We start from the raw sequence: 24515 nt of genomic DNA, 5'->3' as shown, positions 1-24515 counted from the left end.
CGCCATCACATGGTTGTTTCTTTTTTGGGGGGAGGGAAAGGGCTGCAGGGCCCCAGTTGAGTAAAAGGGGGATCTGGAAGCCCCTTCCCAGAATTCCCATTCTGCTTGTCACCCCTTCTCCAGGTAGGTAACTGAGAGAATGCCCCAAGCCTCTCCTTCTTTGGGGAACCAGTGTCTGACGTTATCTATCACTGAACCCCCAAGCCTCTGAATCCCAAGCCCCCAAACATCTGAGTTTTGGATAGAGGGTCAGTCTTTAAGGCTCTGCCCCAAACAGGCCATGGCAAAGTCTGTTCCCCAGAAATGGTGACACCCCCCCCCACGCCTTGCCTGACTCTTATCTGGGGCTGCAGCCAATCAACTGAGAGCAGAGAGGAGCCCTCCAAGGGGCCATCAGAGCCTCAGAGCCACGAGGCCACAGAGGGAGAGGAGTCCTGAGGCTCTTGGGTGGGCACCAGCCAGCCATGGCCGCAGCTGACACCACCTTGCCTTCCATCAGTACGCTGACTGCCCTAGGTCCCTTTCCAGACACACAGGAAGACTTGCTCAAGGTGAGGCCAGGCAGGGTCTAGGTGGCTGGCTGGGGTCCGGGGCTGCAGTCGCAGAGCTTGGGGATCAGGTGTGTATCTTGCCCTGGAATCCAGAGAGCTGGCAGGGCTGGAGGTTCTCAACCCAGTCCAGGAATCTGAATGTGGTCTAAGGGCCTATTTCTGTCTTGAAAAACTGAGGCTTGGAGCTGAATACCATGAGGGTTTAGGCTCAGTAAGACAACCCCAGATGTCAGGGGGAAAGAACAAAGGTATCTAGAAGACATCCAAGAATTAATCTTGGGAATTAATCATGGGAGAATGGGAAGGAGTGGGAGACTCTGGGGGAAAACTGAGGCAAAGCTGCCCCCCCTCCATTCTTGGCCTTGCCACCCCATCCCCCATGCCTGAGTGCAGCTCCAGATAATGTAAGTCTTATCTCCTGTCGCCAGCCAGACCCTATCCACCTCTGTCCCTGAAGCTGGGGGGTAGGGGGGCAGTGTGAGGGAGTGGGACAGACATCACAGACAAGCAAACAAGACCCCTTTCCGGAGCCTCTGGCCAGCCGCCCGGGTCAGGGCATCAGGCCCCTCTTAGGAGGGTACCCTGGTGACCACTGAAGCCTCATGCTTCCGGCTCCCTCCCACAGTGGTGGCGCTTTGAGGAGGTGCAGGACTTGGGCCCGGGTCCCCCAGATGCCACCCGGCCACACCTCTCCGTGAGGCCAAAGTCGGAGGACGCTCCTGGGGAGGAAGAAGACGACGATAGGGATCCGGCCACTGCATGGGACCTGGATGTCTTCTTCACCAACCTGCCGGGCCCAGAGCCGGGCGGCGCGTCTCAGACTTGCGCCCTGGCGCCGGGCGAAGGTCCCGGGACGCATTTCCTACCACAGCCTGAAACTCTGGGCGCGTACGCGGGCGGCCCGGGGCTGGTGACTGGGCTCTTGGGTCCCGAGGAGCATCCGGGCTGGGTGCGCCCGGCCCCACGAGCCCCTGCCCCCGATGCCTTCGTGAGCCCCGCCCTGGCCCCTGAGCCCAAGGCGCTACCGCTGCAGCCGGTGTACCCGGGGCCAGGTGGAGGCTCCTCCGGCAGCTACTTTCCGCGGACCGGGCTTTCAGTGGCTGCGGCGCCCGGCGCCCCCTATGGGTTGCTGTCCGGGTACCCAGCTCTGTACTCGGCCCCTCAGTATCAAGGGCACTTCCAGCTCTTCCGCGGGCTCCCGGCGCCCGCCCCTGGTTCCGCCGCACCCTCCTCTTTTCTGAATTGTCTAGGACCCAGGACGGCGGGTGCGGGACTCGAGGGAACCGCAGGAGACCCAACAGGCACAGCGGAGACCGCGCCATCCAAGCGCAGCCGGCGCTCCTGGGCACGTAAGAGGCAGGCGTCGCACACGTGCACGTACCCGGGCTGCGGCAAGAGCTACACCAAGAGCTCGCACCTGAAGGCGCATTTACGGACGCACACAGGTGAGAAAGCGGAGCTGGGGCGCGGGCTCGGGGGCGGGGCTGGAGGCGGGACTTCGTGGATGGAGAGTGGCCCCGGAGCGCGAAACGGGAATGACGGGAGGGGCTAGAAGTGAAGGCCGGGCCCAGGGGGCGGGCCCGTAAAAACAGAGGAGGGGCTAAAGCAGAGCCTCAGAGCAAGGTGCGAAACAGCGGGATCCAGGGAGGGGATCTAGATCCTAAGAAGCATAGCTGAGGGACAGGTAGCGGTGTGGGAGGCAGGTAGGGGCAGAGAGAAGACTTGGAAAATCTGAAGAAACGTTGCAGAGAATTGACGGGAAAGACCTGGGCCCGGGCTGAGGAGCATAAAGCCTGGCAAATGACAGGAGGAAGAGCTAGAGGAGGGACTGCGGGAGACTCCAAGCTTGGCATACTAGGGACAAAGGGTTCAGGTTTGTGGCAAGCGGGGAGCAGAGTTAGGGGCTCAGGGGCCGGAGCCAGGAGTATATAACGTAGGTTGTTTGCATGGAGACGGAGGGAGGCTTGTAGGGGCTCTGTCTGGGGCTCAGGAGGGGAGATAGGTGGCAGAGTCAGTTTCATGTGCCCAGATGCAGAATCGGTTTCAGGAGAGTAAGAAGAAATTGCTGCCTGGCCTGTGGTGGCGCAGTGGATAAAGCGTCAACCTGGAAATGCTGAGGTCGCCGGTTCAAAACCCTGGGCTTGCCTAGTCAAGGCACATATGGGAGTTGATGCTTCTAGCTCCTCCCCCGTCTCTCTCTCTCTCTCTCTCTCTCTCTCTCTCTCTCTCTCTCTCTCTCTCCTCTCTAAAATGAATAAATAAAAAAAAAATAAAAAAAAAAAGAAATTGCTGGCCAACAGGAGTAGGGTGGGTACAAGAGATGCCGGATCTCTAGGAGCTGAAGGCTTAGGTGAGGCCGCGGAATAGAGGTGGAGAGGAGGAAGAGAGAGGCCTATGCTTTAGGCATCAGTTTTCTTTCTTTCTTTCTTTCTTTTTAAAGTTTTTTAAAAGATTTTATTCATTTGAGAGAGAAAGAGAGAGAGAAGGGGGGAGGAGCAGGAAGCATCAACTCTCATAAGCAGAGGCGGATTAAGGTTGGTTGAGGCCCTGGGCGCAGAAGAAAATATTTGGCCCCTTAAAAAAAAAGGGAGAGACAGGGAAAATAAAAATACATGTTAACCAGGCCCTGGCCAGTTGGCTCAGTGGTAGAGCGTCAGCCTGGGGTGCAGGAGTCCCGAGTTCGATTCCCGGCCAGGACACACAGGAGAAGCGCCCATCTGCTTCTCCACCCCTCCCCCTCTCCTTCCTCTCTGTCTCTCTCTTCCCCTCCCGCAGCCAAGGCTCCATTGGAGCAAAGTTGGCCCGGTCGCTGGGGATGGCTCTATGGCCTCTGCCTCAGGGCTAGAATGGCTCTGATTGCAACAGAGCGACACCCGAGATGGGCAGAGCATCGTTCCTTGGTGGGCATGCCGGGGGGGGATCACGGTCGGGCGCATGCGGGAGTCTGTCTGACTGCCTCCCCGTTTCCAACCAGAAAAATACAAAAAGAAAAAAAAATACATGTTAACCAGATTTTTAAATAAATAAAAAATATTATGTACTATTAATGTTAAAATTGCACATATGAAACCAAACTTGGTGATATTAGAAAAAAAAGTGTAAAGTTAGGGTTTTGCGGGGCCCTTCAGAAGTCGGGGCTCAGGGTGCCCGCCGTTAAATCCGCCTCTGCTCATATGTGTCTTGACCTGGAAAGCTTGGGGTGTCCAAGGGTGACCTCAGCATTCTAGATCGACACTTTATCCACTGTGCCACCACAGGTCAGGTCAGGGCAGCAGTTTTCAATGTTTTTCATCTCATGAACTAATAAACTAATTACATTAAAAAATCTTTTTTCTTTTTCTTTCTTTTTTTTTTTAATCAAGAAAGGGGGTGGGTGGTGACAGACAGGAAGGGAGAAAGATGAGAAGCATCACCTCGTAGTTGTGGCACCTTAGTTGTTCATCGATTGTTGCTTTCTAATAATGCTTTGACCCGGGGGCTTCAGCTGAGCCAGTGACCCCTTGCCCAAGTCAGTGACCTTGGGATTCAAACCAGTGATGTTTGGCCTGACCAGGGGTTGGCGCAGTGAATAGAGCATTGGCCTGGAATGCTGAGGACCCAGGTTCAAAACTCCGAGGTCTCTGGCTTGAGCATGGGCTCATCCTGCTTGAGCGTGGGATCATAGACATGACCCCATGGTTGCTGGCTTGAGCCCAAAGGTCGCTGGCTTGAGCAAGGGGTCACTGGCTCAGCTGGAGCCCGCTAGTCAAGGCACATATGAGAAAGCAATCAGTAAACAACTAAGATGCTGCAACAAAGAATTGATGCTTCTCATCTCTCTCCCTCCCTGTCTGTCCCTCTCTCTGTTTCTCTCTCTTGCAAAAACAACAAACAAAACAAAACATTCTTGTGGCAAATAATAATAATAATAAAATTTCTTGTGGTATACTGGTATGCCACAGCACACCTGTTGAAAATTGCTGCTCTAGGGGTCTGAATAGACGGTGGGACCAGGTGTAGTAAGGGAAGAACATAATCATCTTAGACAGGGCCTGGATTTTGGGGCTCTAAGGGTCAAGGCCAGAGGCAGGGCTGGGCAGCAGCTGGTGAGTCACCTGGAACAAGCAAGGGGCTGGACCACACAGGACAGGGCTATAGGATGAGGATGGGATGACTTTATGACTCAGGGGCAAGGAGTAGGGGATGTGACTTGGGCCCAGGAAATAAAAACAAGCATGGTGCCAGATGCAGGTACAGAACAAGGGTTGGGGTAGCAGGATGCCAGACCTGGGTACATTCCTCTGAGAATGAGTGACTACTTAAATTTCGCACCCTAGGTGCCTCAACTTTGGTCAAGGCTGAGCAAAGGAATGGGACCAGATGCAGTGGATGACCCGGGGGCGGGGTGGAGTGGACAATGGCACTCACAGTTTCCTCCCCTCCCAGGGGAGAAGCCATATGCCTGCACATGGGATAGCTGCGGCTGGCGGTTTGCACGCTCTGACGAACTGACCCGTCACTACCGGAAGCACACTGGACAGCGTCCCTTCCGCTGCCAACTCTGCCCACGTGCTTTTTCGCGCTCTGATCATCTGGCCTTGCACATGAAGCGTCACCTTTGAACCACCCCCACGCCCTCTGTCCGGGCACTTGGACCTTCTCTGGGAACTGGGGATGAAACAAAAGCAGATCCACGCAGCGTGGTTTCCCCTCGGACAGACCCTCACCCGGGCTTGTGGCCCCACAGATCGCTGGAAAGATCGAGTACTGGCCCATAGACAGACCTGTGGGCGCCTGCAATGGAAGCTCCTACATGTCCTCAACCACAGGGAGCCACACAGAGACTTCCTATGATCACCCAGACCCAGCAAGACAGACTGCCAAATAAATGGACTGAGATGGACACCCAGACACTTCGGACAGAGAGACAGATCCTCAGAAAGGTGGACCCTCAGACCAGCTCACAGGCGGCCCTGGACAGCGGGAGGGGTTATGAGGTGACCCCTAGGTCTAGAAAGGGTCTTTACACTGAAATTTCTAAAGCTCCACATTGTGACTGGCAACTGCTGTGAATGGTTATGGGTCCTGTAACAATGCCCCTTCTATATAAAGCTTCAGCTGTGGCATGACTTTGTGAATTTTGGGGGCTGGAAGATGGAAGCTGTAAGCCCAGAGGTGATGTGTGTGTGTGTGTGTGTGTGTGTGTGTGTGTGTGTGTAGGGCATACCCTCACACTCATTTCCTAAACCTCAGTGACCCCCTCTGGTACCACAAGCTTTGCCGCACCTCCTCCCCCCATTCCAAGATCAGTTTACATCCTTCTTTCCTTTGCCTTGAACCTCAGGGGCATTCACAGGGGCTTGCCATAATCCAAAGTGACTCCTTGGTTAGCACAGGGGGAGCCTGTGAAAACATGCAGAATGAAAAGGGAGAGGACAAGGAGCACAAACTCTCCTTAAGAGAGCAAAAGTCTGAAGAGTTGGACATTGGGCTGTAAAGCTGGAAAGGAAAAAAAAAACAAATTTGCCTCTCACCCAGAAACGGAGAGAGGAGGATCTGGCGGGAGAGTGGACTGAGATTGGCCAGAATCGAAAGAGATGTGAGCTGTGATTGGCCAGGAGTGGTGAATGTGGGCTGCGCAAAAACCACTTTGCCATAAAAGGGCGTGGTCTGGGCCGAGTCAAAGGGTGAAGCCTATCAAGGGTCGAGTCTCCTTCCAGTAGGAGGCAACCATAGGCTGGCCCGATAAGGGCAAGACCTATGCGGAGTGACCACCCGGAAGGAAGACCTGCCCCCGGAGGGCCAGATATTCTCTTTTCAAATCTCTGCTCCTCACTTCAAGGGCGGGGTTTTCAGTTTGTGCTGTCACGCCCTGGGTTCCCAAGAGGTTTTGGGGAAATGAAAGTCACCAGGGACGGCGCCTTGCCCAACTCGTGACCCGGTGCCCGCTGGTCCCAACATAGATTCCTCTACTCTAGCCCCATGGCTGCACGGAGCTCGCTGCTCCTAGCCGCGCTGCTATGGGTCCCTGTAGGGACCCTGACCTGTTACGGGGACTCGAGGCAGCCTGTGGATTGGTGAGTGCTCTGGCGACCACTATTCATTCCCCCGGGACCGGACTGGGGATTGTTGCGCTCTTGGGTGAAGCCTGGGGCTCCTTCTCTTCCTCTTCCTTCATTTCTGCCCATCCTCAATTTTCAGGTTCGTTGTCTACAAGCTGCCGGCCCACAGCAGGCCTGGGGCTGGAGCTAAGCCGGGGCTTCAGTACAAGTACTTGGATGAGAGCTCAGGGGGTTGGCGCGATGGCGCCGTGTCCATTGACAGTTTGGAGGGAGCCGTAGGCCGCAGCTTGCTGCCGCTGTACCAGAACACCAGCCAGGTGAAGGATGGGGGTGCCGGCAGAGCCTGGGGTGGGACTCTAGGGAGGGGCCGGCCTGGGTAAAACTTCACGTCGCCCCGTGCATCTCCCCTAGCTCGCCTTCCTACTTTACAATGACCAGCCTCCTAAATACTGCGGGACTCAGAGCTCTTCCACACGGGGGCACACGAAAGGTGAGGTTCGGATTGGGGGCTAGGGAAAGGCTCTGATTTCCTTATGCATGTTCCCCCAGCTAACTCTTGACCTGCAGGAGCAGGAGCGGGGTTCCTCATCTTATATAAACGTTGTCCCTTCTCTGGACTTTGACAAAGGCAGGCTGTAGAAAGAGTTCAGCAGTGGTCCAGACACTGCCCATACCCTCTCCAGGTTCCCTGCAAACTGAGGACGTTTCTGGTCGCACATGTGTTTGTTGGGATGCCTTTAGCAGTTTCCCTGATCCAGTCTTTTGATCCAGGTGTGCTGCTTCTGGACAAAGAAGGGGGATTCTGGCTGGTCCACAGCGTTCCCGAGTTCCCTCCACCTCAGAATGCTGCATACGACTGGCCTTCTCATGCCCAAAAATATGGGCAGACCCTGCTCTGCGTGTCTTTTCCCTTAGACCAGTTCTCTAAGATTGGTGAGTAGGGACAGGAAGGCAGGGTGATCCCTGATTCCCAGGCCAGACTGCGGGACAGCCCCTCATTTTCTTCTCTGCTTGCCCCCCAGGCAGACAACTGAACTACACCTACCCCTACGTGTATGACCACAAGTTGGAAGGGGTTTTCCTCAAGAAATTACCTGAGCTGGGGGAGGTGGTTGAGGGCCACCATGTTCAGCACAGACCCTGGAACAGCAGTTTAACACTCATATCAAAAGCAGGGGCCACCTTCCAGAGCTTTGCCAAATTTGGAAAATTTGGAGATGGTAAGCGCTGAGATTGTGGGTTGAAGAAATCTTTACAGAGGTTGTGTCAGATATGTCCATGGCTGAGGGCGGGTTGGAGATAGGAACTAGAACTCGTTGGGAACCATAAACACATGAAAGGTAGACAACCAACAGACCTGGGTTCAATTACTGGTTCCTGGTTGTGTGGTGTATGATTTAACTGGACTCTCAGTTTATCCATCTGAAAAAAAAATAGAGGATACTAATATCTACTGTAAAAGGTTGTTGTGAATGAAGTGATGCATGTAAGTGTTTAGTAAGGGTTGTTAAGTCTTAATGTTGTTATTCCTTGGAATTGACAACTCAGAGAAGGATAGTGGTCTAGATTCCCTAGCAGTGACCCTAACCCTATCCATGGCCTTTCTCCATCCTCTGCAGACCTATACTCTGGCTGGTTGGCAGAAGCCCTTAGCAGCAATCTGCAGGTCCAGTTCTGGCAACATACTATTAACATCCTGCCCTCCAACTGCTCCAGGGCCCAGCAAGTGCTAGATGTGACCCAGATAGCCTTCCCCGGGCCAGCTGGGCCCACCTTCAATACCACAGAGGACCACTCCAAGTGGTGTGTAGCCCCAGAAGGGCCCTGGGCTTGTGTGGGTGACATGAATCGGAACAAAGCAGAGGAGTCCCGAGGTGGGAGCATACTGTGTGCCCAGCTGTCTGCCCTCTGGAAGGCCTTCAAGCCTCTGGTGAAGGCCTGGGAGCCCTGTGAGGAGGAGAACAATAGCATATCTCCAGGAAGTCCAGCAGAGCATATAAAAGTTAAGGCTTAGGCCCTGGCTGGTTGACTAAGCAGTAGAGTGTCGACCTGGAGTGTGAAAGTCCCAGGTTTGATTCCTGGTCAGGGTACACTGAAGAAGCGCCCATCTACTTCTCCACCCCTCCCTCTTTCTATCTCTCTCTTCCCCTCCGCAGCCAAGGCTCCGGAGCAAAGTTGGCCTGAGTGCTGAGGATGGCTACATGGCCTCCACCTCAGGCACTAGAATGGCTCAAGCCGCAACAGAGCAGCGCCCCAGATGGGCAAAGCATCGCCCCCTGGTGGGCATGCAGGGTGGATTCCTGTCGGCACCTCAGGAGTCTGTCTAATTGCCTCTCCGTTTCTAACTTATTCGGAAAAATACAAAATAAATAAATAAATAAATAAATAAAAGTAAAGGCTTAGAAGCCATTTTGTACTTCTGTTTAAATCGCAATACGGTCCCTTCCTAATTGTGTAACCTTAACCATGTGCGTTAATCTGTGACTCAGTCTACTTATTTGCAAAATGGGAGCCACAACACCTCTCAGGATTTGTGAGGAATAAAGGGAAATTGGTAGATCGGGCTGTTAACCGTTTTTTTAGGTGGGCATTGGGACTCAGAACAGCATTGCAACTTCCTGAATGTCTGGGAGTAGCTAACTCATTGGTGAGACACAAAGTGGGACCATAAGGAAAGTTCTACATAAGACTCACCTCCTCTCTCTATGGTAACTGGGACTGGAGTTCTGCCTCTCAACAATCTCACAAGCAAGAGGGTTGAAACCTTTCCCTGCCAGGGTAGGAGGGGCAAGCCCCAGAAAGCTCACAAAGCATGGACACACTTTATTTATATGTGTACATATGTATATAGGCGCTGTACAGTGCAGGGCCAGCGGGCACCTGTATGTAGGCTATGGGCCAGGGGGCATAGGGCAGGGTGCCCTTTTGGTCAGGCCTGCTGGGGGCACAGCTTCAGTAGGGCACCTGGAAGTCAGCCCCACCTCAGGCTTTGTGGCAGGGACAAGAAAGGCGGACAGTAGGGCTGGGGGTCCTGTGCTGCTTGATGCATTTTTTGTAGAGGCTAGAGAAGGAGTCTGGGGGTTCAGGGAGAGCTTGGGGGAGGTGGGCTTGGAGTGAGGCCCACTCAGCATGGTCCGCTCCTCCACCACCTCCAGCACCCAGCATTCCTGACCTCGGGGCACCTCTGGTGCAGGAGGCGCCAGGGGTATGGATTCCTGCAACCCCTTAGAGTTCGAGCTGGAAGGCTGCGGCACCCCGGCCTTGGCCCTAGGCTGCTCAGGCTCTACGACAATGGGCACTGGGGGTGTACCCGCTTCACCCGAGCTGCTGCGCCGGCCTGTCTCGTGTTCTTGTACGGGGCTCAGTGCAGCCTTGGTGACGGCCCTGGGCGCCCCGCCCACACCATCCTCAGTCTGCACACCCTGGTGCCGGGTGCCGCTGGTGTCCCGCTCCAGGGACCGGGCCCCGGGAGTTGTGGCACGGGGTTGGGTGCAGGCCTCCGCACTACCAGAGGACTCCTCTTTACTCAATGCCCCGGTTGGCCTGGGGGTGCCCTCGGGCAGCAGCGGGTCCATGCCCAGGCTGAGAGGCGACTCCTGGCGGCCCAGGCGGCGGACAGCAACCTGCCGGGGCATGCCAGAACCCTCGACCGGGGCCGTCTCGCCATCAGACTCAGCCAGACTATGCAGCGACAGCTCACCATGGAAGTCCTTGCGGAAATCCGGGTGGCCCACCTCGAGGCTGTGTTTGCGCAGTGTACCCTTCTTGTCAGCGCCAAGCGAGGCTCCCAGCTTCTCCGCTGACTGCACACGTTTGAGGAGAGGCGAGCGTGGAGGCTCCGCACTCTTGGGGCGCGGTCGCACCACCGGTGGCGATGAGTGCAGCTTGGCAGGGAAGCTCTGTGTTGTGTGCGAGCTACCCACTGTGTGGCCGGGCAACGGAGGGGGCGATGCCTGCGTTGGGGACGGCGTGTGCGCCAGCGGCGACAGTGGGATGTTGCCGGCCGACTTGCAGCGCGCAGAGCGGTACTGGCGGTGCAGCTTGGGCGACAGGCCATGCAGAGTGCTAGGCCGGATGTGGTGCGACGCCGATGATGCCGGGGAGTTGGGCGTGCTTGAGGCTGGCGAGCTGCTTTGGGATGAGGCACCTGTGGTTGGGCAAAAGCGGGTGTTGCGCTGCGTCGCAAGCACTGACAGGAGACCCGCCCCCGCCACCCAGCGCTTAGCCCAGTGCAGGCACAGAGCCTACCTAGGTAGGCGGAGTCGGGTGTGGAGCGGTAGCTGTGGGTGGGTGACCGCGCAGGCAGCCCATGGGTGGGCGAGCCTGGGAGGCTGTCGCTGGACGACAGCGAGCGGTTCAGCGATGACAGCGAGCGGCTAGTGTGCAGCAAGTTCGACTGCTTTGTGATCTTGCGGAAGAGGGAGCTGCGCTTCTTGCTGGGGGACAAGGAGAAGGCTATCTACCTTAGACCAGACTCCAGAACTGGCTTCTCTCATTTCAGCACCTGGGACCGCCCACTTCTCTGGCCCCTCTCCAGCTAGTTACAACTCGCTGATCAAAACCAAAAGAACCTCCCACAGCACTGGTCCACTTGGCCCCTCCGACTTCAGGCCCTACTCATTTCTTGCTGACCACTCCCAGTCCAAGCTAGAGACACCCATCAAAGAAGAACCAATCTTTTCTGGCCCCGCCCCATCTGTAACCCCTCCCCCCAGGTACAACCCACCTATAAAGATACCAAGAAGTTCATCTGACTCAGTTCGGTCTGGCTTCTCACTTAAATCCCACTCACGACTTGTTCAGGCAAACCCACTGATCAAAACAGAACTCTCTCCTGGCCCTATCTAACCTCTCTAGTTCCTGCTACCTATAAGGGAAGAAATTGTTTCAGTCCAGTTTCCCCTGGCTTGCTCATTCAAGATAGAAATCCCCTCTGCTAGCCCCTCCCAGTCATCTAAACACGTCCAACAGGCCAAGGCGCCTTCTGAACTGCATCCTCTCTACTCCAGAGCTACTGGCCCTGACCACCTGCCTAGGATACTCCCACAATGCTTTTCTTCCAGCCCAGGAACCTGGCACAGCTTCCTTTCCACAGCTTCCTTTCCCAGCCCCTCCCTCTCTGTCCTCTTGTTTTTACCCTTCATTTGGTGGTCCCCACATTTCTTCTCTAGGTCTCACTTGTGGCCCTCCCATCTTAGCCCTGCCCACTGTTCAAAAACTGGAGAGTTCCAGCTGCCCGCTGTGTATAGCCCCACCCACTGTATTTGACTCCACCCACCTCTCCTGGCCCTCCTTAGCAGAGGGTCTTCTGTTCCTCCTAGCCATTTTGGCTTTGTAGCTGCTGCGCCTTGCAGGGCCGATGCGAATGGAAGTATTTTCAAAGGGTGTTGTGGTCACTGCCACCTTGTTGCCACTCTGGAGGAAGAAGGGAGGCAAATGCTCTGCTAGAAGCTATTCAGGGAGTTCCAGCTCACAGGTTCTCCTCTCCTCCCTACCCACAGTGTGCTCTCCCTTGCACTCACCTTGAGGATCAGCTCCACGACCTCAGGATGCACCATGCCATGCACAGGCTCCCCGTTCACATGGGTGATGAGGTCCCCGGCACACAGGCCCGCCTCCTGGGCTGGGCCCCCCTCCTCCACGTGCTGAGGACCAGACACCACAAAGGGCAGGATTAACAGGATCAGTAACAAGGAAGGCTCCCTAAGCTTATGTGCCAGACACCTAGCTCTGCATGCACTGTAATCCTCATAGCACCTTATGAAAAGTAATTATTCTTCCCAGTTTACAACAGAAGAAACAGAAGCTCAGAGGGGTAAGGGACACTGAGGGTCATAGGAGTTTCATCTAAGTTGCCTGGATCCAGAGATTAAACTGTCCCTCATCCTTAAAAGTTGGGGGGACTCCTCTTCCCCCACCTCACCTTAGAACACAGACTCCACCTATGAGTGCTCACCCAGACAATGTGATGGACACTGTAGATATCAGAGTCACCCATGTAGACTCGGATGGCTCGCAGTGTAAAGCCGTACTTCTTGCCAGAGCGTTGGATGGTGATAGGGGAGCAGGGCCCACTGACAGCCGGTGAGTAGTCTCGGCTGGGTGAGGAGTCCCTCGAGGATGGGTTGGAAGAGAGAGATCGGGGGGACATGGGGCTGGCCAGGGGTGAGCTTCCATGGGGGTCCACTGCAGAACAGAACCATGGTCAGAGGTCATGGCTAAACAGTCACAGCTCTCCCCGTATATGCTCCTCCCTCCTTCCTAGTCAAAGTCCCAGGGCCCTCATTGATCCACCCCAGTGCCAATCACTGGACAGGAAAAAATACCGTGTCTTCATTGGCCTGTCCTGGCACAAATGGGCACAGCCCCCCCCCCCCCCCCCCCGCCAGGTGGGACCCAGCATCACCTGCAGGAATCATGACAGATAAGGCAGTGGCCGAAGCTGACTTTATGACTTTGCCCCCAGTTCGAGAAGTCCACTTCTCTACCGTGGGGTCCCCTGACAGCTGCTGATGCCGAGCCCGGCGCAGAACCAGGTCATTGGTGGCCCTTGGGCCTGATGGGTCCCCATCCTTTGAAGGTGGGCAGAGGTCTCCTGGGCGCGGTCGGTCAGCTGCAACAGAGCAAGTAGGTTGGGAGTCAGATTAAGATCACAGATTTCTTGCAAGTGTTGTTCACTCTGCCTGGAATGCTTTCCCCACTTTTCACCCTGTTGGACTGTGAGCTTCCTAAGAGCAAGTAACATGCATCTAGCACAGCTCCTGATACAAAAAAGTGCTCAAATACATTTGTTGATGACCAAGCACGGAATGCGAGGTGTTCCTCTTATTGATGAGAACCCAGATTGGAGTATGTAGATAAAGTGACCCATCCTCCTCCTTTAGGGAAGACGGTCCCTCTTTTGTTAAGTTCTGTCCTCCCTCGAAAAGTGTCCTCCTACATGTCCTCCGCTTTGATATTGGAAGACTAATCTGTAAATGTCCGTATTCGATTGATGCCGAGTCGATCCATTGTGTGTGATGTGAAGTATTTGTATCTAAATGAGTACCTTTTTCTTACAATTATTATTAAAAATTAACAGGCATGTAAGCATAATTACAATATAAAACATTACAAATGTTCTTATTATGCATTTATCATATTATAGTGTATTATTGTTGCAACGAATAAAATGTTTCTTTTATTTAAAATGTTTTCTTCTATTTATTTTTGTCCTCCTTTATATATATATATATATATATATATATATATATATATATATATTTGAAAGGGAGAGAGAGAGACAGAGAGAGAAGAGAGACAGAGAGAGAAGGTGGGGAGGAGCTGGAAGAATCAACTCCCATATGTGCCTTGACCAGGCAAGCCCAGGGTTTCGAACCGGGGACCTCAGAATTTCCAGGTCGATCGCTTTATCCACTGTGCTACAGGCTTTGTCCTCCTTTTCATTGTAAAAAAAAAAAAAGGTTACCTTAGTGTAGAGTACATGAGATGTGGCATAAACAGTACCGGGTTTATCGAATGCTCAAAATATGGCCTCTGGGGAACTAGGGAAGGCGGTAGGTGGAGGCACTCACTGGCTTCCAGGTCCCTGGTGTTGGCGGTACCATCCCCTTGAGCTGCCTCTTTGGGGACCCGCGCGTCCAGAGAGCCTGGGGGATCAGAGCTGGGCCGGGGAGGCCTGCGCAGCCGGACCTCATCTTCATCTTCTTGAGGGGCGCTGAAGCGGCTGGGCTCTAGCAGCGCAGAGAAACGGCGGCGCGCACCTAACGGAGGACTAGCCTCCCCTTCCAGGAAGCTGGCCTCAGACGCCGAGAAGCGCTTGCTGCTGAAAGGGAGCGTGGTCAGAGGCGCCACGCCCCTTCATCACCACTCCTTAAACCTAGACCTGCCCCTGCTCACATCTCCGGGGAGCCGCCTCTCCAGGTCTTCTCGCGCAGGGTCAGGCTACCCAGGCCTTCCCGCTTGCTGGCCACCTTCTCCTCTAGACCCTTGGCACTCGGCTCCCGCTTACTGCCCCCCGCTGCCGCCACGGGGGTCTTCGGCTCATGCTGCGACAGCTGCTCCATACTGCTATACACCTGCAAGGGAGGGTGAGTAGTGGTGGGAGGCAAGTCCAACCCCCAGGACTCACCTTCACTCCTGAACCAATCGGCTTCCATCTACTGGACACACTCTGCCCTCCCAAGGCCGGACCCCGCCCAACTTTGAATTGTCCCCAACCACCTACAATTCTTCAGCTGCGACCCCACCCCATATAGTTAGGCCCTGCCATATCTAGACCCTGCCCATAGCTTGAAAAATTTGCCCTTTCCTGCCCTATCTTCCCAGGCCCCAGCCAATCATGTGTACCCCAAACTGGGCCCTGCACACTTGCTCCGCCCCCCCCCCCCCCCCATTGCTCACCTTCTTCACTCCAAGGTCCTGACACCGCCTCATCTAGATCTAGACCAGCGGTTCTAAACTTGTGGGTCGCGACCCACAGGTTGAGAACCCCTGATCTAGATCTCTGAGTCCTCATTACCACAACTGTCCAGATTCTTGTTAGATTCCGCCCAATGCCCAGTGTCCCAGACACCACCATGCTGCCTCCCCCCCCCTCGACCCCAAGCAGTATCACCACTCCCAGAATCCCTCTCACTCAATAACTTCCCCAGCCTGAGACCTCGGGGCCCTGGGACCTGATTATTTATCCTCAGCCTCCTCAGTCCCACCCCACTCAGGACCACCTCCATTTCCTTCTACAACCTTGCTGGAAGACAAAGACCCTCCCCTGCCCGGACCCGCCTCCGGATCTCACCCCACCCTCCCCGGGCCTGGCCACACCCCTAGCCCAGCCTTGGCTCACCTTGCTGAAGCGTGGAGAGCAGGAGGAAAACTGGCGGATCTCTACAGGCTCCTCCTCCGTCGTGTCATCCTCATCATAGGAGTTCACGTGGTGATACCTATCTGAGCGTGCTGAGGGTGGAGAGGGGAGCGGAGGAGGGCGGAGGGAGAGCAGGCCGGTGAGCCGGGACCCAGGGCAGGAATCCACAGTGGATCATCCACTCCTCAGAACGCACCCTTACAGGAGCCGAGTTCAAACCAGGGCTGCAAGTCCTGCCATGCCCCTGTCCCAATCTAGGATCTGATTCAGACCCTGCCGCCAGGCTGAGTTCCTGTCCAACTTTCAGAGGCTCTATTTAGCCTGGCCTTCAGAGGCCACACCCCCAGACCCCACTTGCGGTGCTCTCCACCCTGGCTCCTCAGGCCAGCCTCTGCCTCTGCCTCTGCCTCTGCCTCTGCCTCTTTCGCGGCGGTTGTAGCACAGTCCCCTAACCCAGGCCCAGGTGCCTCTCAAGAACTCAGGCCCCACCTCTACCCCTCAACCTCCTTTCCTACCAACTTCTCAGACTGAGCCCCACTCCTATGCAGGCCACCCTCCTGCCATCTCTCTCCTCTGTCTGGGAGGTTGCCATCTCTCTCCTCTGTCTCCTACCCAGCAGGGCTCCATCCCAGGCCTTGCTGGAAGACCCCTCTCACCAGATGCCACACCCTTTCCCAGCTCACTGTCGAAATAGCTGGTGTCATCCTCGGACTCCAGGTGGGGAATGAACTCTGCCTTCTGCCTCAGCAGCCCTGTCCAGTCCAGGTCTCGAAAGAAACTGTGCTGCTTTACCTCAAAGGCACCCCCTGGGAAGGAAGGAGTGGATGGGGGCCAGGAAGGAATTCCAGGACAGCTGGTCAGGCCAGAAGCCCAGCCACTCCTCCATCTTCCACTCTAGGGCCACAGCATTTGGAGCCCAGCCCTCAGCTTCTCTGTACAGCCGAACCCATACCTGCCCCAAGCCGGACCAGGGGGTTGGTCTGCAGGAGGCTGGATATCAGGAGCTGGGCATCCGTGGGCAGGGCTTCATCTCCCTCAGGCCACAGGATGTCATCTGCAGAGCAAGGTGGGGCTGGGGTCACTTTTGGGGTCCAGAAGTCCCTGGGTCAGCCCATGTCCCATCCCCCTCCTGCCCACCGAGGATGCACGCACCACTGATGACCTGTCCAAACAGCTCTTCGGGTGTGTCTCCGAAGAAGGGCACACAGCCCACCAGGAACTCGTAGAGAATGATGCCCATGGCCCACCAGTCCACCGGCTTGCCATAGCCCTGGCGCAGGATGACCTCGGGTGCGATGTACTCTGGGGTCCCACACACCTGGGGGCAGGCCATCAGCCTGCACCCTGGCCACAGGAGGGGCCTCAAGGGGGAGTTGCACTCCCTACTACGCCCTGGGCCCCACAGTCCTGCTGGTTAACTCCCCCCACAGTGATCCCCACATCCGCGCACACACCTGTTTGTCCAGGAACTCCCGGGCATCTTTCTCAATGTGGCCTTCATACAGGTTAGTGGTGAGGCTCATGAGCCCCATTTTGGAGAGGCCAAAATCTGTGAGTTTGATGTGGCCCATGGAGGTGATGAGGAGGCTGCAAACACAAACAGGGGTTTCAGAGATGAGGCCTGCCTACTTCTCTCCTGGCCCTTCCACTCCAGGGCCTCCAGAGGGGCAGAGAGTGGGTGGTGGGAAAGGCTAAGGCTCACTTGTCAGGCTTGAGGTCCCGGTGCACAATGCCATAGTTGTGCAGGTACTCGAGCGCCAGCACCGTCTCTGCGAAGTACATGCGGGCCATGTCCACCGGCAGCGCCCCGATGTTCTTCAGGAGTGTGGCACAGTCTCCCCCTGTGCATGAGGAGTAGGCTCATGTAAAGAGGGAGGCACCCCTGACCTAGAGTTGAGCATTTGACATGCACCATAGCACCACATCCTCACCTCACATTGCCCTTACTTTACAGCTAAGGGAAACTGAGGCACAGAGAGGGGTCCCCCAGGTCACACAGGTAGTGCCAGGCTTCTCTTGTCCTCTCAACCATCCTCCAAAGTTGGTTTGATTTGAGACTCAGAGAGAGGTTGGATGATGCAGGTGGTTGATGGTGGAGGTGAGGTTTGGTTGGTACCAAAGATTGGTTGGTACCTGATTACCGACTGAGTCTGGGAGCACTGCCCTTGACCGCCTCCTGAAGTCTGAATCTTGACAGTCTGGGGCCTTAAAATGTAGATTCCTGTCCCCCACCAGATTTACTGTGATCAGCATTTGTAATTTAGGCTCTCCCAATACGCATTTCTCCTTTTTCTTTTTTTTTCTTTTCCTTTTTTTGTATTTTTCTGAAGTTGGAAACAGGGAGGCAGTCAGATAGACTCCCGCATGTGCCCGATCAGGATCCACCTGGCATGCCCACCAGGGGGCGATGCTCTGCCCATCTGGGGCATTGCTCTGTTTCAACCAGAGCCATTCTAGCCCTGAGGCAGAGGCCATGGAGCCATCCTCAGCGCCCAGGCCAACTTTGCTCCAATGGAGCCTCGGCTGCGGGAGGGGAAGAGAGAGAGAGACAGAGAGGAAGGAGAGGGGGAGGGGTGGAGAAGCAGATGGGCGCTTCTCCTGTGTGCCCTGACTGGAAATCAAACCCAGGACTCCTGCACGCCAGGCCGACGCTCTACCACTGAGCCAACCGGCCAGGGCCACATTTCTCCTTTTTCCTACAAGGACGAGATTTCCTTCCAAGGGCAGCAGCTAGCCCAAGTTGCTCAGCCTGGCAACTTTCACTTTTTTTCCCCCACACAGATTGCTAAGCTATCAGGACATAAGTGAGATCTGCTAGATGGCAACCTTGCTATATCAAGGCCTGGCTAAGGGGAAGTCCACACATGGGAGAGAAGAGCCAAGAAATGGAGAGATTCCTGATAGTTTGGTTTGAGCATCTGGATACCACCATATCTGAAAGCAATGAGTGTTTTGTTCACATGAGTCACCAAATGTCTTCCTTTCTTTTTCTTTTTTCTCTTTTTGTTTGAGTCTGATGAATCAGACTCTTTGAGAGTGGAACTTAGGAATCTGCATTGGGCCACAACCCCAGGTAACACTGACATATACACTAAGAACAAAGCTGAGTTGACTTCCAAATGAGACTTTGAAGCTGGGCGATGTTCAGGAGGCACCAAGAATACACAGTTACTGTGTGCTCAACCCATCAAAGAGACCCCAATTCTATCCACTTCTCTCCTCCTCTGTATGACCTTGGACTCATGCAGTTGCCTCCCACTTGGTCTGCCTCTTCTGCCCTCTGCACAGCAGCTAAATAAATATTCTTAAAACAAGTCAGACTATGCCATCTCTGCTTAGAACCCTTCAGTATCTGCCTGTTACATTTGGCATGAAATTCAATGCCATTTGGGGCTCTGCAAGGCCCTGCATTCTTTTTTTTAGTATATGTGCTGCCGAAGCGAGCACAGGCCCTGCATTCTTAACCTCCTTACCTCTCCATTCTCATCTACCCTCTCCCTCCCTCTCACTTGTTTACTTGACTCCAGCCCCACTGGCCTCCTTGCTGCTCCTCAAAGCAGCGATTTTCAACTTTTTCATCTCACAGCACACACAAACTATTTACTAAAATTCTGCAGCACACCCAAAAATATATTTTTTGCTTATCTTACAAAAAAAGGGTATAATTTTGATTTGTTCACACCAGATGGTTATTGTTGTGTTGGCTGTTGTCATTTTTTATTTTACAACATAAGGGGAAAAAAAGAGGTCAGTGCCACTGACTAGTCAGGTATTGCATGTTTCAAAAATTCTCGCAGTACACTCGTTGAAAATTGCTGCATCAAAATCCAGATAGGGCCTGACCTGTGGTGGCGCAGTGGATAAAGCGTCGACCTGGAAATGCTGAGGTCGCCGGTTCGAAACCCTGGGCTTGCCTGGTCAAGACACATATGGGAGTTGATGCTTCCAGCTCCTCCCCTCTTCTCTCTCTCTCTCTCTCCCCTCTGTCTCTCTCTCCCTCTCCTCTCTAAAAATGAATAAATAAAATAAAAAAATTAAAAAAAAAAATCCAGATAGGCCTGACCAGGCGGTGGCGCAGTGGATAGAGCGTCGGACTGGGATGTGGAAGGACCCAGGTTCGAGACCCCCAAGGTCGCCAGCTTGCGCGTGGGCTCATCTGGCTTGAGCAAAAAGCTCACCAGCTTGGACCCAAGGTCGCTGGCTCTAGCAAGGAGTTACTCAGTCTGCTGAAGGCCCCCGGTCAAGGCACATATGAGAAAGCAATCAATGAACAACTAAGGTGTCGCAGCGAAAAACTGATGATTGATGCTTCTCATCTCTCTCCATTCCTGTCTGTCTGTCCCTATCTATCCCTCTCTCTGACTCTCTAAAAAAAAAAGAAGAAGAAAAAAAAATCCAGATAGGCCTTGGCCAGTAGGTTCAGTGGATAGAGCGTTGGCCCAGCAGATGAAAGTCCTGGGTTCAATTTCAGGTCAAGCCACACATGAGAAGTGACCGTCTGCTTCTCTTCCCCTCTCTCTCCCTTCTATCTCTCTTCTCCCTTCTTGCAGCCAGTGGCTTGATTGATTTGAGCGTTGGCCCAGGGTATTGAGGATACCTCGGTTGGTCTGAGCAACTTCCTCAGGTGCTAAAAATAGCTCGGTTGATTGGAGCATGAGCCCCAGACAGGAGTTGCCAGGTAGATCCCAGTTGGGTGCATACAGGAGTCTGTCTCTCTATATCCTCTCCTCTCACTTAAAAAGAAATCCAGATACCTTCACACCTAAGAGACTTTGTGCTTGGGATCCCCTCTTTCAGGTATAGTGCAGGTCTCAGAGGCTCCTATGGCCTCCTTGAGCCTTAAGGTCCTCATTACCATCCTTACTATATAAAACGACCTGATCACCTTTGGCTTGTTTTGCTTATTTACTGTCTACCTAGAATTTAACCTCCATAGAAGAGAGTTGTATCTGTCTGACCCCCAGAGCACCTAGCACAACACGTGGTGTAAGGGAGACAATGAGGCATTATCTGTTGAAAGGATTGTCAACTAAGGCTTAGGTATGGCATAGCTGTAGCCCCATGAGATCATGTATGTTCTAATAACCATAGTATGCATGTGTTGGGGCAATGATGTATTAACATTTGGATGAATATAAGCATGAATGGATGAACAGATGAAAAATATATACATTGGTGGTTGATGGATAGATGAATGATAAGTGGATAGATAAATTGATGGATGAATTGTAGATGAATAGCTAGAGATAGCAAGATGAGATGACTGCTAGAATAAAGTTTGAATTAATTAATTAAAATACAGATAGTGAATGGATGGATAAATTAATAAATAGGTATTGATAGATGGATACATGGTGAGTAGGTAGGTGAATAAAATGATAAATGAACAAATGGCTAGACATATAAAAAGATGGATGGATGAAAAATAGATGTGCAACATAAAGTGAACTCTAATATAAACTATGGACTTTAGTTAATAATGTGTCAATATTGGTTCATGCACCACACTAAGGCAAGATATAATTAGCCTGACCAGGCGGTGGCGCAGTGGATAGAGTGTCAGACTGGGATGCGGAAGACCCAGGTTTGAGACCCTGAGGTCGCCAGCTTGAGCACGGGCTCATCTGGTTTGAGCAAAGCTCACCAGCTTGATCCCAAGGTCACTGGCTTGAGCAAGGGGTTACTCGGTCTGCTGAAGGCCTGCGGTCAAGGCACATATGAGAAAGCAATCAATGAACAACTAAGGTGTCGTAATGCACAATCAAAAACTAATGATTGATGCTTCTCATCTCTCCATTCCTGTCTGTCTGTTCATGTCCCTGTCTATCCCTCTCTCTCTCTGTCTATGAAAAAAAAAAGATATAAGTAATATGAGAGACTGGGGGAAAGAGGGTATATGGGAACTCAATGTACTTTCCAATCAATTTCTATAAATCTAAAACTGTTCTAAAAAATGAAGTCTATTAATTTTTTTTTTTTTTTTACAGAGACAGAGAGTGAGTCAGAGAGAGGGAGAAACAGGGACAGACAGACAGGAATGGAGAGAGATGAGAGGCATCAATCATTAGTTTTTCATTGCACATTGCAACACCTTAGTTGTTCATTGATTGCTTTCTCATATGTGCCTTGACCGCGGGCCTTCAGCAGACCGAGTAACCCCTTGCTGGAGCCAGTGACCTTGGGTTCAAGCTGGTGGGCTTTTGCTCAAACCAGATGAGCCCACGCTCATGCTGGTGACCTCGGAGTCTCGAACCTGGGTCTTCCGCATCCCAGTCCGACGCTCTATCCACTCCGCCACTGCCTGGTCAGGCTCTATTAATTCTTTAAAAATAGATGTAAAATGGACAAACATGTTTGGATGAAAAAACAGATGGATTATCAAATCAATAGATGGAAGAATAGATGGATAATTGGATGCATGTATTGATATTGAATAAAATGAAAACAGATAGACTAATAGATGGCTCGACAGAAATAAACAGTTAAAGAAAGGAAGGAAGCAAAGAAGGAAGGAAGGAAGGAAGGAAGGAAGGAAGGAAGGAAGGAAGGAAGGAAGGAGGGAGGGAAGGAAGGAAGGAAGGAAGGGAGAAAGGAAGGGAGAAAGGAAGGAAGGAAGGAGAAAGAAAGAAAGAAGGAAAGAAAGAAAGAAAGAAAGAAAGAAAGAAAGAAAGAAAGAAAGAAAGAAAGAAAGAAAGAAGCAAATGGAATGTATATGGTGACTGGGACTCAAGCAGGCCTGACCAACATGAATCCCCCATCTTCCCTACAGCCCCTCAAGGCAGCCACACCTTCCACATATTCCATGACCATGCAGAGGTGGCGTCGGGTCTCAAAGGAGCAGAACATGCTGACCACAAAGGGATTCTCTGCGAAGGTGAGGATGTCGCGCTCCACGAAGGCCTGCTGGATCTGGTTGCGCAGGATCAGGTTCTGCTTGTTTATCTTTTTCATTGCGAAGCGCTGCCTGGTGTCCCGGTGCCGCACCAGGTAGACAGTGCTGCAGGGGGAGAGAGCGAGGACTGGCCATCACTTCGGAGACACCTGGTCTCTGTGACCTTCCCGTGCCAGAGCCCAGGGTGGCTCACCCGTAAGCACCATTGCTTATGAGCTTGATGGTCTCAAAGTCAGTCTCTCCAGGAGGTTTCTTAGCCTTGGTGCTGCTGCTGCGGCCCTGCAGGGGAAAGATGGAGACCACTACCATCATCATGATAATATTGGGACTTTTATTTCATTTTACCCATGGGTAAATTGAGGCACAGAGGGGGTGTGTCCTTCATCCAAGTAACAAAGTTACTGTATTCCCCATGTATAAAATGCATCTTTAAAAAAACAAAAACAAAAAATTTTGGGGTCGCCTGACCAGGCGGTGGCGCAGTGGATAGAGCATCGAACTGGGATGCGGAAGGACCCAGGTTCGAGAACCCTGGGTTGCCAGCTTGAGCGCGGGCTCATCTGGCTTGAGCAAAAAGCTCACTAGCATGGACCCAAGGTCGCTGGCTCAAGTGGGGGATTACTCCACTGAAGGCCCACGGTCATGGCATATATGAGAAAGCAATCAATGAACAACTACAGTGTCGCAACGAAAAACTGATGATTGATGCTTCTCATCTCTCTCCATTCCTGTCTGTCTGTTCCTATCTATCCCTATATCTGATTCTCTCTCTGTCCCTGTAAAAAAATTAAAAAAACAAAAACAAAAAACAAAAAACTTTGGGGGTCTAAAAACTGGGTGCATCCTATACAGTGGTTGTCGGTTTTTTACTTGCATTTCCTGCTTTTTTGCACTTGTTTTTGCACTCATTGTTGAAGACAATGATTCGTCATCAGACACAGATGAGGACAAGCTAATGGATGGGAGTTTACAGTGATGAGGAGCTGTATGAATTTTATGATGAATAAAACTTGAGTTCAATAACTTTATATAATACATTATTTTTTCAAATTTCGGGCCCCAGAATTAAAGTGCATCTTATACATGGGAGCATATTATACATGGGAAAATATGTTACTCACAGCGAGGGAGTAACAAAATCAGGACTTGAACCCAAGACTTTCTGACTCTGAAACCATATCCCTAACTTCTTTCTACTAGGAAAAAAGCCTACAGAATAATCACCTTAACATATAAAAAAGTTGTCCTGCCAGGTTGGCTCAGTGGTAAAGTGTCGCCTTGCGTGTGGATGTCCTGGGTCCGATTCCCACCAGGGCACACAGGAGAGGCTACCATCTGCTTCTCTACTCCCCCTTCTTTCTCTTTCTCTCTCTCTCTCTCTCTCTCTCTTCCCCTCCTGCAGCCATGACTTGATAGGTTCAAGCTCATTGGCTGGGGGCACTGAGGATGGCTCAGTTGCAAGCATGGCTCCAGATGGGCAGAGCATCAGCCCCAGACCAGGGTTGCAGAGTGTATCCCAGTTGGGGCACATGCAGGAGCCTGTCTCTCTATTTCCCCTCCTCTCACTTGGAAAAGAAAAAAAATACACACACACACACACACACACTCCCAGAAGTCAATAACAAAAAGTTTAACAACTGAAGAGAAAAAAATAGGTATGATATGTGAACTAGAATTAAGAGTTCTTTTTTGGTTTTTTGGGTTGTTTTTTTTTTTACAGAGACAGAAAGAGAGTCAGAGAGAGGGATAGACAGGGACAGACAGACAAGAACGGAGAGAGATGAAAAGCATCAATCATTAGTTTTTTGTTGCAACACCTTAGTTGTTCATTGATTGCTTTCTCATATGTGCCTTGACCATAGGCCTTCAGCAGACTAGGTAACCCCTTGCTCGAGCCAGCAATCTTGGGTTCAAGCTGGTGAGTTTTGCTCAAACCAGATGAGCCCGCACTCAAGCTAGTAACCTCGGGGTCTCAAACCTGGGTCCTCCGCATTCTAGTCCGACGCTCTATCCACTGTACCACCACCTGGTCAGGCGAATTAAGAGTTCTTAACGACATGAAAAGACACTCGACCTCACATATAATGACAGAAGGGCATATTAAAACTACTCAAACTACCCAAGATACCATTTTTCACCTAGTAGATTGGCAAAAAATATTCCAAAAA

The 24515-nt window shown here is 52.5% G+C and overlaps 3 protein-coding genes across 7 annotated transcripts in view; 2 read left to right on the top strand and 1 right to left on the bottom strand.

The window, feature by feature from the left end:
- Positions 1 to 426: 426 nt before the first annotated feature.
- Positions 427 to 5637, top strand: KLF1 (KLF transcription factor 1). The gene is made up of 3 exons (XM_066253316.1): positions 427 to 551; positions 1177 to 1996; positions 4977 to 5637. Exons 1-3 carry the CDS (start codon positions 465 to 467, stop codon positions 5150 to 5152), a joined length of 1083 nt encoding a protein of 360 aa, XP_066109413.1. The 5' UTR covers positions 427 to 464; the 3' UTR covers positions 5153 to 5637.
- Positions 5638 to 6233: 596 nt separating this feature from the next.
- DNASE2 (deoxyribonuclease 2, lysosomal) lies at positions 6234 to 8986 on the top strand. The gene is made up of 6 exons (XM_066271858.1): positions 6234 to 6607; positions 6732 to 6909; positions 7004 to 7082; positions 7364 to 7525; positions 7615 to 7812; positions 8212 to 8986. Exons 1-6 carry the CDS (start codon positions 6513 to 6515, stop codon positions 8604 to 8606), a joined length of 1107 nt encoding a protein of 368 aa, XP_066127955.1. The 5' UTR covers positions 6234 to 6512; the 3' UTR covers positions 8607 to 8986.
- Positions 8987 to 9295: 309 nt separating this feature from the next.
- MAST1 (microtubule associated serine/threonine kinase 1) overlaps positions 9296 to 24515 on the bottom strand; it is a 41730-nt gene continuing 26510 nt past the window's right edge. For 4 of the 5 annotated variants that reach the window (XM_066271837.1, XM_066271845.1, XM_066271809.1 and 1 more), the window contains 16 exons: positions 22541 to 22626; positions 22244 to 22452; positions 17158 to 17296; positions 16910 to 17042; positions 16608 to 16773; positions 16408 to 16509; positions 16139 to 16261; positions 15438 to 15547; positions 14492 to 14670; positions 14167 to 14417; positions 12999 to 13205; positions 12549 to 12778; positions 12115 to 12237; positions 11871 to 12007; positions 10841 to 11028; positions 9296 to 10739 (listed from right to left, as the gene is read on the bottom strand). In XM_066271837.1, the coding sequence (XP_066127934.1) occupies positions 9484 to 10739; positions 10841 to 11028; positions 11871 to 12007; positions 12115 to 12237; positions 12549 to 12778; positions 12999 to 13205; positions 14167 to 14417; positions 14492 to 14670; positions 15438 to 15547; positions 16139 to 16261; positions 16408 to 16509; positions 16608 to 16773; positions 16910 to 17042; positions 17158 to 17296; positions 22244 to 22452; positions 22541 to 22626 (3639 nt within the window). In that variant the 3' untranslated portion in view covers positions 9296 to 9483. The remainder of the gene's footprint in view (positions 10740 to 10840; positions 11029 to 11870; positions 12008 to 12114; positions 12238 to 12548; positions 12779 to 12998; positions 13206 to 14166; positions 14418 to 14491; positions 14671 to 15437; positions 15548 to 16138; positions 16262 to 16407; positions 16510 to 16607; positions 16774 to 16909; positions 17043 to 17157; positions 17297 to 22243; positions 22453 to 22540; positions 22627 to 24515) is intronic. The other variant, XM_066271818.1, reaches the window with a different exon arrangement.

Source organism: Saccopteryx bilineata, chromosome 1 (assembly GCF_036850765.1).
Source record: "Saccopteryx bilineata isolate mSacBil1 chromosome 1, mSacBil1_pri_phased_curated, whole genome shotgun sequence".
NCBI lineage: Eukaryota > Metazoa > Chordata > Mammalia > Chiroptera > Emballonuridae > Saccopteryx > Saccopteryx bilineata.
Note: the sequence above shows the minus strand (reverse complement) of the source record. Positions and strands in the feature narration are given on the sequence as shown.